Source organism: Myotis lucifugus, unplaced genomic scaffold (assembly GCF_000147115.1).
Source record: "Myotis lucifugus unplaced genomic scaffold, Myoluc2.0 scaffold_1816, whole genome shotgun sequence".
NCBI lineage: Eukaryota > Metazoa > Chordata > Mammalia > Chiroptera > Vespertilionidae > Myotis > Myotis lucifugus.
In genome coordinates this window covers 9,336-20,611 of record NW_005872864.1, presented here as the reverse complement: position 1 = coordinate 20,611, position 11,276 = coordinate 9,336, and the positions used below count along the sequence as shown (strand labels likewise).

Below are 11,276 nucleotides of genomic sequence, written 5' to 3'. Positions count from 1 at the left end.
CTCTCCCCGCCCAGCTACATTCAAGCCCACTGCGCAGTGCACCTTGAACAGAGGGAGGGAGGCCCCGGCTCTCTGCCACAGCCTGAGAGACGCAGGTCCCTCTCCTTCTGCTTTTATTTAATAAAAACTGAAAGAAAAACCACACAAAAAAATGGGAAAATAAAATATGAATAGAAACCTGCTCTGAGCCAGAGTGAGTGTGAGGTGGGCTGGGGATGGGCCGCCAGGGTCTTCCCCCACACTGGCCCTTTAGACCAGCGGTTCTCAACCGGTGGGTCGCGACCCCTTTGGCGGTCGAACGACCCTTTCACAGGGGTCGCCTAAGACCATCCTGCACATCAGATATTTACATGACGATTCATCACAGTAGCAACATTACGGTCATGAAGTAGCAACGAAAATAATTTTATGGTTGGGTCACAACATGAGGAACTGTATTGAAAGGGCCAGAAGGTTGAGAACCACTGCTTTAGATGGTTGCCAGGCGGGTGGGAGGGGTGTTCGCAGTGATCAGGCACTGGCGGGTTCAGGAGAGGCCTCTGATGGCCTCAGGGTCACCCCCCTGTGTAAGGCAAGTTGGAGGCAGCTCATGAAAGAATTTACGTGGATGAGGGGACTGGGACGTTCCCTCAGTCGACAAGTCCTTGCTGAAGCCACCCGTGTCCGTTCTGGGAACACATGCCATTCCTTCTAGTATGTATGGAGCGTTTCCCATGTGCCAAACACGATGTTAGGCACCGGAAACCAGCAGACAAGACAGAGTCCCTCAGAGGTGGCAGCGGGGGAGTGCATGGGGACAGCTAGGATGCAAGGGAATGGGGGCAGCAGGCGGGAGGCGGGGGCCGGAGGAGAAAGGCAAGGCTTCACAAAGATCACGTCCTAGCCGGGACCTAAACCTTAAGAGCACGGAGCCTGGGCCCCCACGTTGCAGGGCAGATGCCGGGTGTGGAAGGTGAGAGGCCCTGGTGAGTTCAGAACAGGGAGGGGCACCGAGGAGTTCTCTTAGCCCAGTGGTTCTCAACCTTGGCTGCACGTTAGAATCACCTGGGAATCTTTAAAATCCTGATTTCTGGGCCTCATCCTCTGGAAATTCTGTTTCTTTGTGATGGGGTGGGGCCACAACATTAGTAACAAGAAACAGAATTTCCGGAGGACGAGGCCCAGAAATCAGGATTTTAAAAAGATTCCCAGGTGATTCTCATGTGCAGCCAAGGTTGAGAACCACTGTCTTAGCCGGATGGACAGCACTGGTTGAGGGTGAAGGGGGTTTTGCTTCGAGAGATGGGCTGGTTACTGAAAGGTTATGTGGTTTGTAGGACGGGGGAGATGAGAGTAGTTACAAGTGGTGAGCGGGGCACCCCACTGGTGTGCCCGCCCCACGCTAGGTCTAGTTTACAGATGGGGAAACTTGAGGCCGTGAGACAACAGATCAGGCCGGGACCTGAGCGCGAATAGCCCGGCTTCTGCAGGTTCTGCAGGGAGGGCGGACGTCAGGCTGCGGGTGCAGGATGCTCGGTGCTCAGCTGGTCCCCGGAAGCCCCCGCGGGCAGCAGGCGGGAGGGGTTGCGGAGGTTGCGCGCGCAGCGCCCGGGGGCTGGTGGGGGGTGGTGCCCCAGGGTGGCTGCGCGCGCAGCCTTCACGTGCCCGCGAAGCAGCCGCAAGGAGGGGCGTGGCTTTGGGCCGCGTAAGTCAACAGGGGGCGGGTGTTTTCGAGAATTTGCCTGCAATTGGAAGGAGGGGGCGTGGTCTTCCCCTACTTGGAAGAAGGGGGTGTGGCCCGGTGCCGTGGTGGGCGTGGTCTAGCTCTATCTGGGCGTGGGGGCGTGGCCTGCTCGGCGCGCCGCGGCTCTGGGCCTGCGCGCGCTGAAGTCAGGGGTCACGGCGGCGTAGTCCGTGGCGGGAAACGCTGTTTGAAGCGGGTGAGTAAAGGGACGAGGGGGGATTGCCGGGGACCCCGCCTGGCAGGGAAGGGGGCTTGAGGCGCCGGCGCGTAGGCCTGAGAGAGGGTCGTGAGGGGTCGCTAGGGCGTGGCGGCGGGAGGGACCCCCTTGGCTCGGGGGCCTGCGGGGAGATGACGGGGCCGGGGGTACCTTGGCCTGCCGCTGGGCTCACATCGCTGGGCACCCGGTCCCGGGGCGAGATGAGGCACGCCTTCCGGAGGGTCTTTGGGGCCACCGGATCCCGGCGGCAGGGGAGGACTGAGTTGTGCACGTGGGGGCCTGGTGTTGTACTTTATTCGCCAAATACTGAGCGCTCGGTGCCCGACGGTGTTGCGGAAGCAGGGGCTGCTGCACGAACTAGTGAGAGGATAGGACGGGACAGGACAGGACAGTCGGCGGGCCCGTAGTCAGGAGCAACGGTGAAGCAGCGCCTTCAGGCTCTGATGCCTGGTCCGAAGGGGCATGAGCAGGGCACCTGCTGCCTTGGCTGCGGTGGGCAGGAATGGCCCCTCGGGGGAAGTGGCATTGGAGAGAAGTCAGCCACGTAAAGAGAAACCCGGGCAGAGGGACCGTCATGTGCCAAGGCCCTGAGGTCGGAAGGGAGCAGGTGAGGGTGGGGACGAGGTGGGGAAGCAGATCCCGTAGGGCAGTGGTTCTAAACCCTCTGGCCCTTTAAATACAGTTCCTCATATTGTGACCCAACCATAAAATTATTTTCGTTGCTACTTCATAACTGTCATGTTGCTACTGTTATGAATCGTAATGTAAATATCTGATATGCTACATGTGTTTTCCGATGGTCGCGACCCACAGGTTGAGAACCGCTGCCGTAGGCCCTTGTGAACCTTGCTGGGGGGTTTGGCTCTTATTCTGGGTTCAGCGGGGCGTCGTGGGAGGTTTTCAGCGTTGGAGCCACGTGACCCCGCCCTGCGATTTGAGAAGCTGGTCTGCGGGGCAGGGGCGGATGGACTGGTAGCTGGAGGGAAGGAGGGAGACCAGCCAGAAGGCAAGCAGCTGGAAGGAACCTGTCAGGCTCAGGTTGTCTGGGGTTTGAGCCAGCAGGACGCGGGGCTGGATGGAGAAGGCTGAGGGAGAACGGGGTCTGGGGGCGTCGCTCTGCAGGCAGAGCTTTCAGCGGTCCTCAACTGTGGGTCGCGAACAATGAAAATACATCCTGCGCATCAGATATTTACATTACGATTCATAACAGTAGCAAAATTACAGTTATGAAGTCGCAACGAAAATAATTTTATGGTTGGGGGTCACCACAACATGAGGAACTGTATTAAAGGGTCGCGGCATTAGGAAGGTTGAGAACCACTGGGATGGGGTGAGTGGCAGGGTTTAGAGAGAGCAGGGTGACGTCAGTGTCCTGGCTTTGCAGCCCCACCTACTCCAAGAATCTGTTGTTGCCACATCTCTCCCCTTCCCTGCCCCCTCCACCTTCCTACACATCACCACCCAGGCCTCCCATCTCTTAGGTTCCTTCCCCACTGGGGGAGGGGGGGCCTTTGCCACACCCGTCCCTCCTGCTGCAATGCTCTTCCCTTGCTTCAGGCCTCCAGGCAGCTGCTCTGTGGCAGGTCCTGTGCTGGGCACCAGGGAACTGGTAATAATTCAGTTCAGGTGGGGAAGACTCACAGGGTTGGGGACACTCGAGAGCAGTCTAAACTGGCCCTGTGCTGGGGACCCCGACGTGAGCGAGACTCTGACCCTATTTGGGGGGAGCTCACAGCCTGAAGCACTCCCAGCTTGGGGTGCACATGTGCAATGACAAGTAGCACAAGGCTCAGTGGGAGCCCCGAGGGGGCAGAGGGTCAGTCTGGAGTGAGGTGGCCGAGAAAAAGGAGGGTTTCGTTCAGCAAACACTTCCCAAGGCCACGCCCTGTGCTGGGCGACGCTGGCAGCTCAGAGGAGCGCCAGGCCCTGCCTTGCCCTCTGAGGGGTCCCTGTCTGAGACACAGGCCCGATGGTCCCCGGCATGACAAGGGCAGCAGGAGGCGGGGAGGCCCGGGCTCTGCCCTGCTGGGCAGAGGGCAGTTCACCTGTGTACCTTACCCGGTGCGCCCGGAGGCCGGCACCCTGGAGTGCTGCTTAGCCGTAGGCTCCGCAGTCTGCCTGCCTGGCTGGGACCCTGGCTTCCCTCTGAGCTACCTGTGCCGCCTTGGGCAGGTAGCTTCCCCTCTCTGGGCCTGGGTCCTAGTAATTGTATGTGTTGGATGACAACAGCACCTCCCTCAGAAGTTTTTGTGACAATTCCATGCGTGCCCTCCTTCATTCTTCTAGAAGCTGTTTATTGAGCGTGTCCTCTGTCCCAGGCGCTCGCCAGAGATGCATGAGACACAGCAGCAAACAAAAGATCTAGGCCCTGCTCTCAGACCTCCCGTCCTCCCTGTGGGGACAGGCAGGAAGTGCGACTGACAAGCCGTGGTTCTCAGACTTGAGTGCTGAGAGCTGGACCCCACTCCTGAGGGCCGGATTCAGTGGGTCCGGGCAGCGGCCCGACCGTTAGCATTGCAACCAGGTCCCACCCAGAGCTCAGGCTGCTAATCCAGGGGCCGCACTTGGAGAACTGATACAGGGCGCCAGACAGTCACAAGTGGCAGCAAGAAAAATAAAGCAGGGAAAGGGGTTGGAGGTGCGCTTTTAAACAGGCCTCACTGAGACTGTGACATCTGAACAAAGACCGGTAGGAGGGGAGGGAGGATGCCATAGCTCCATCTGGGGGAGAACATTTGGCCGGGCAGCGGGAGCAGCGTGTGCAAAGGTCCTGAGGCAGGGACTAAGCCTGGCGCGTAAGGAGCAGAGAGGAGGCAAGTGACTGGAGCCGAGTGGGGGGGGGGGAGTGGGGGGGGTGTCTGAAAGGAAACGAGGCGATTGTGCAGGGTCTTGGGAGCCATGATAAGGACTTTAACTCAGCATGAGACGGGCCCCGGGGGTGGGCTCTGAGCAGAGGAGGGGATGGGCTGATCTGACATATTTGTACAGGATCCTGCTGACTGCCGTGTGGAGAATACTGAGGGTGGCGGGGTGGAATGAGGGAGCCCTGGAAAGGCTCTTTACTCATTCAACAGGTATTTCTTTTTATTTTTTTTTTAATATTTTATTGATTTTTTTTACAGAGAGGAAGAGAGAGGGAGAGGGATAGAGAGTTAGAAACATCGATGAGAGAGAAACATCGATTCAGCTGCCTCCTGCACACCCCCTACTGGGGATGTGCCCGCCACCAAGGTACATGCCCTTGACCGGAATCGAACCTGGGACCCTTTAGTCCCCAGGCCGACGCTCTATCCACTGAGCCAAACCGGTTAGGGCTCAACAGGTATTTCTCGAGGACCCTCTCTGTGTCCGACACTAGTAGACTCCTGCCGTATTTCAGTAAACAAACAGACGGGTCCTGGCCCTCACAGCTCATCTTCCAGCAGGGGGAGACAGACCAACAGCAATGGGCAAAATAAAGAAGCCAGCAGCAGTCTTCGAGAACAGAGGGGCCAGGCCGGTAGCTGGGGGCTGAGAAGCTGTGGGACTTAGGTCTCTTGGGAGGCAGAGCTGACGGGATTTGCAGAGAGAGTGAGCACGTGGTCTGAGGGGATGAGAGAAGTTGAGGTGACTCCACAGTTGTCGGCCTGATGGGAGCTGTCATTTATTGAATAGGGGGAGACAGTCCATGAGGTGCAAGGAGCAGGTTTGGGGCGAGATCAGGGGCTGGCTTTGGGGTCTGAGGTGCCCGGAGAGACGTCCTCACAGTGGGCGGCTGGACCGGTCAGCCTGGAGCCCGAGGAGCGGTCGGGGCCAGAGACACAAAGGCAGGAGTGATGGGCATGGAGATGGCATTTAAAGCCGCGAGGTTAGCCCTGGCCGGTGTGGCTCAGTTGGTTGGAGCATCCGGCTGTGGGTTCAATTCCCATCAGAGCACATACCCAGGTTGCAGGTTCGATTCCTGGTTGGGGTGCGTACAAGAGGCAACCGATGGATGTTTCTCTTTTACATCGAAGCTTCTCTTTCTCCCTCTCCCTTTCTCGATCTCTAAAAGCAATTAAAACACACACACACACACAATGCCGTGCGATGAGGTGAAGTGCAGTGAGAACACCGAGGGAGTGCGGGTCACAGAGAAGCCAGCGCCTGACCCAGAGCGGGCACTCAGCGTTGTGTTACTGCCGCGGGCGCTGCTCAGGATCTGCTACCCAAGGCCCGAGAAGGGAGCACAGAGTTGCCAAGCTCCCGTCTGGTGCCAGGGCAGCTGAGGGAACACACAGGGGCCTCCTTCCTTCTAACGCTGCCTTCCTGAGGGTGCATTTAGGATGGTGCCTGGGATAGGGACCTCGACTTTGCTGCTAGTGACACCTTCCCTCCCGCCACACCCCGCTGGCCACAGCCCGTGGACCCAGGGCAGCCCCCTTGTGCCTTTCTCTGCCAGGTCAGGCCAGGCCTCTCCTCGGGGCTCCTGTCAGCCCCTCAGCTTCCCGTGTCCCGCATTTTCTTAAACAACTTTTTGAGTCCAAAAGATAACACTCTAAGTCCACCCTTCCGTACCTTGCTTTCGCTCCCTAACAATGGGTCTTTGAGAGCCCTCCAGGTCAGCACACAGAGCGCTTCCTCATTCCTTTATCCAGCTGCGTAATATTCCACCGGGCGGAATTAATGGGATTTATTCAAACAGTCCCCCAGGGGAGAACATTTAGGTGGTTTCCAGGCTTTTGAGATGGCAAACAATGCCGCCGGAAATAACCTCGTAAATGCAGTTTTTCATCGTGCGATAGTCTATCTGCAGCATAAACCCCTGGATGTGGGGTTATGGCCGCCCCCCTTTTATGTTTTTAATTGAGGTCTGATTTGCATAAAGTGGCACGCACGGTCTCGAGCGTACAGTTGGATGTACAGTATGTTGCTGTCACCCCAGAAAATTCCCCCATGCCCCTCCCCAGTCAGTCTCTCCCACCAGAAGCAGCCGCTAGCCTGGTCTCTAGCATCAGAGGTCAGTCAATTCTAGAACTCTGTGTAATGCCGTCATACAATATATACTCGGTTTTTAAAAAATGATGTGGAGTGTCAGCCTGTGCACTAAAGGGTCCCAGGCTTGATATCTGGTCACAGACACGTACCTGGGTTGGGGTTTGCTCCCCACCCCAATCAGGGAGCGTGTGGAAGGCACCAGTCGATGTGTCTCTCTCGCATCAATGTTTCTCTCTCCCTCCCTCCCTCCTTTCTCTGAAGAGCAATGGAAGAAATATCCTCAGGTGAAGATTAACAAAAAGGAAAGAAAATTGAGGTGAAATTAACTATCTTAAAGCGCACAGCCAGTGGCATTTAGGACATTCACAGTTTTGTGCAGCCACCACCTCTCTAGTTCTAGAACATTCCCATTAGCCCAGAATGGAAGAACATTCCCCTTCCCCATTTGCAGTCACTCCCACCTTCCCCATATGCACTCATGTGTCTGGCTTCTCTTACACATGTTTGAGATACGTCCATCCTGTGTGTATATCAGTAGCTGCCTCCTTTTATATATATATATATATATTTTATTGATTTCTCCATAGAGAGGAAGGGAGAGGGACAGAGAGCTAGAAACATCGATGAGAGAGAAACATCGATGAGAGAGAAACATCGATCAGCCGCCTCCCGCACCCCCCCCACTGGTGACGTGCCCGCAACCAAGGCACATGCCCCTGACCAGAATCGAACCTGGGACCCTCCAGTCCGAAGGCCGACGCTCCATCCACTGAGCCAAACCGGTCAGGGCAGCTGCCTCCTTTTTAATGCTGAGAGATAATCCCATTGTGGACCGACATTTGCTGTAACACACCCCGGTCCAGAATTTTTCTGTGATGTCATGGTCTAGGCCAGTGGTTCTCAACCTTCTGGCCCTTTAAATACAGTTCCTCATGTTGTGATCCAACCATAAAAGTATTTTCGTTGCTGCTTCATAACTGTCATGTTGCTACTGTTATGAATCGTCATGTAAATATCTGATATGCAGGACGGTCTTAGGCGACCCCTGTGAAAGGGTCGTTCGACCGCCAAAGGGGTCGCGACCCACAGGTTGAGAACCGCTGGTCTAGGCTAAACTCCGTAACAAAGAGGTTCCAAAGCACAGTGGCCCAGACATGATACCAATCTGTGTAGCCACATAACTATCCAAAGGTAGGCAGCTGTGCTCCAGAAGGCTGTTGAGGGCCCAGGTTCCTTCCGTCTTGTCGCTCTGTGTGCCCTGCAATGTTGGCCTTGTCCTGGTGGTCAAGGTTGGCTCGTGGCCATCACATTCACGCTCCGGCCGTCTGGAAGAGGATGGAGGGCAGGCTTCCTCTTCGGACTGTCCTGAACGTCGCACTCCTTACAGTCACCCTAAGTCCATGAGCTAGAACTTGATCCTGTGACCACCGCCTAGCAGTGCATCCTGGGAAATGTAGTCTTGAGGATCTGGGGGGATAGTTATGGGATCCAGAGGTGTTCCCTTGAACCTGGGACAGCTGATTTGTCCCGAACCCCCTCCTCCCTCCCGTCTGGGTCTGGGATCTGCTGTAGGGTTCTGTAATCCTCGGTCTCAGCCATGGGAGACGTACTGTTTTACAATTCCTCATTTCTTTCTCTCTCTCCCCCCCTCCCTCCCTCCCTTCCTTCCCTTTTTCCTTTCATACTAATCCTCACTCAAGGATATTTTCCCATTGATTTTTAGAGACAGTGAAAGAGAGGGAGAGAGAGAAACATTTATGTGAGAAAGACACGTTGATTGGTTGCCACTGGCACATGCCCCGACGGGGGCTGGGGGATCGAAGCTGCAGCTCAGGTACGTGCCCTTGACTGGGAATGGATCTGCTAACCCTTCTGTGCACGGGCCAGCACTATCCACTGAGCCACACCGGCTAGGGCTACAACTTTTTCTTTTTTAATAATTTCAAATGTGTAGGAAGGTACACGACAAAGAACACTTGTTCACCCTTCACCCAGCTTCACCTGTTTGTGTTATGATTTGCATGCACACTTTAAAAACTTTCAGAGTAGCTTGTATACATCATGGCCATTTACCCCTGAATACCTGAGTGTGTGTTTCCTTAGACTATTCTCTTACTGGCCTACAGGGGGCACTTCCCAGCCACTGGTGAACAGAGGCCTGGCCCGTGGGTGATGCTGGGTGATGGGTAGGCGGGGTCTCGGGGGCAGCTGGTAGGAAAGAAAGGGGTGAGCTAAGGACCAAGGCTGTGCCGGAGAGGGGGGCAGGGCGTGCGGGGCCGTGACATCCGGTCTGCAGGGGGCAGGTGAACTGGTGAAAGGATGTGGAGGGCTCGGGCCTGCGAGGAAAGGGTTAGACGGGTGGGAGTGGGCGTAGTTACACTGATGGTGGCAGCGTCGGGGATGCGCCAGCTCCCAGGTGGAGGCCTTCGGAGGCCTGCAGAGCACTGAGGCTCAGCCGCGGGAGGCCGTGGGGAGGACAGGAGCCCTCACCCAGCCCCCACTGGCCCCCAGGATGTATGACAAGCGGCGGCCGGGCCCGGGGGCCGGGGCCGGGGTGCCCCCGAAGCGGGCCCGCGGGGGCCTCTGGGATGAGGATGAGGCCCCTCGGCCATCCCAGTTTGAGGAGGAGCTGGCGCTGATGGAGGAGATGGAGGCCGAGCGCAGGCTGCAGGAGCTGGAGGAGGAGCTGCAGTCGGCCCAGGAGGGGGCTGCCGACCGTGAGACCTGGAGTGGGAGCCCCCCCGCCCCCCTACCCTTCTTGCCTCTGAACTGAGAGTCAGCCACAGAGCTGACCTGTAACCTCTGACCTCTGGCCCACTTTGAGCTCCACATCGGGCTGGCCTTTGACCCCATGCCAGTATGCCCCCTCTGTTGCCTGCTGCTTTTACTCTGACCTTGACCCCTCGGCTTGGCAATCTCTTCCGAGTTTCCCTGCCTGATCTAAGCCCACCACCTTCACCTGGACTTTCCTTTTGCATTTTGGGAAGCCGCCTGGGCCGGGCTGGGAGGGAGGGCGGGTACTTATGTCTGAGGGAGGATCCCGACTCCACTTAGCGTCATGTCATCCCACCCCCCCCTCCCCCCAGGGCACTTCTCCCCGACAGCCAGAGATGCCCGCTGGCTTCGGCCCTCCCCACCCCCCCTCGACCCCCAGACAGAACCCCTCATCTTCCAGCAGTTGGAGATCGACCATTATGTGGGTGAGTTTGGGGACAGGCCCGGAGGGTGGTCGGTGGGGCCCTGGGCTCCTGCGGGGAGCAGGGCCCCGGTCAGCCCCTCTGGCTCAGTGTGGGAGGAGCTGACCCAGGAGACCAGGGCTGTGTGCGGGAGGGACAGGGCTGGGGCTGCCCAGGCTGGGCAGTGAGGAAGCTGGCGAGGGGGTCGGGGTGCATGTGCCAGGGGCTGGGGTGGGGAGGGGGCTATGACTGCAAAGGGGCAGCTCAGGGGAGCTATTTAAAATGACAGCTAGCCAGTTTGGCTCAGTGGATAGAGCATCGGACTGAGGACTGAAGGGTCCCGGGTTCGATTCCAGTCAAGGGCATGTACCTCAGTTGCAGGGGTTGCAGGTCGATCCCCAATTTTGGTGGTGATTGCACGAACCTACACCCGTGTTCAAGTTCATAACAACACACCAAGTCCATTTTCCTTTTTCAAGATTTTTTTTTTTTTTTTTCATAAAGGGGGCTCCCTCTAGCTGTGGGTGGGAAATGGACCGCAGGGGCAGGTGGAAACAGAAGGGCTGAGACGACCCATGAGAAGCCGATGTGGGCGGAAGGGCTTCAAGCTGCAGGAATGGGGGCTGTGCTCCCAGTGCGGGAGGGGCCGGGGGGGCCCTTTGAGGAATGTGAGGGGCACCTGCCTTACCTGTCACCTCCCCAGGCCCAGCACGGCCCCTGCCTGGGGCGCCTGCGCCATCCCCCAGCTCCGTGCCTGTGCTCCGCGCTTTCGGGGTCACTGATGAGGGCATCTCCGTCTGCTGCCACATCCACGAGCTTCGCCCCCTATTTCTACACCCCAGCGCCCCCGGGTGAGTGGCCCCGGCCCAGAAGACCCCTCTTACTCCTGACCACCTGGTGGCCCCTGCGTTCCTGACCAGCCCTCCCACCCCCAGGTTTTGGGCCCGAGCACCTGGGTGACCTGCAGCGGGAGCTGAACGGGGCCATCAGCCGGGACCAGCGTGCGGGGAAGGAGCTCCAGGGGCCGGCCGTGCTGGCCGTGGAGCTGTGCTCCCGCGAGAGTGAGTGCCGCCCGGGGCTGAGCCGGTGGGGTCCCCCTGGGCCGGTGCCAGCCTCCTCTGTCCCCCGCAGGCATGTTCGCAAAGACGCTCACGAACCTCATTATTTAAGAGCATTTCCCCGTCAAAACCCAACATCGAATCAA

The 11,276-nt window shown here is 57.7% G+C and overlaps 1 protein-coding gene across 1 annotated transcript in view; it reads left to right on the top strand.

Annotated features, from left to right (window-relative positions):
- Positions 1-1,879: 1,879 nt before the first annotated feature.
- POLD1 (DNA polymerase delta 1, catalytic subunit) overlaps positions 1,880-11,276 on the top strand; it is a gene marked incomplete at its 3' end in the record, with an annotated part of 18,726 nt that continues 9,329 nt past the window's right edge. The window contains 6 exon segments of the mRNA XM_023748791.1: positions 1,880-1,919; positions 9,408-9,613; positions 9,983-10,096; positions 10,776-10,885; positions 10,887-10,923; positions 11,008-11,199. Coding sequence (XP_023604559.1) covers positions 9,409-9,613; positions 9,983-10,096; positions 10,776-10,885; positions 10,887-10,923; positions 11,008-11,199 — 658 coding nt within the window.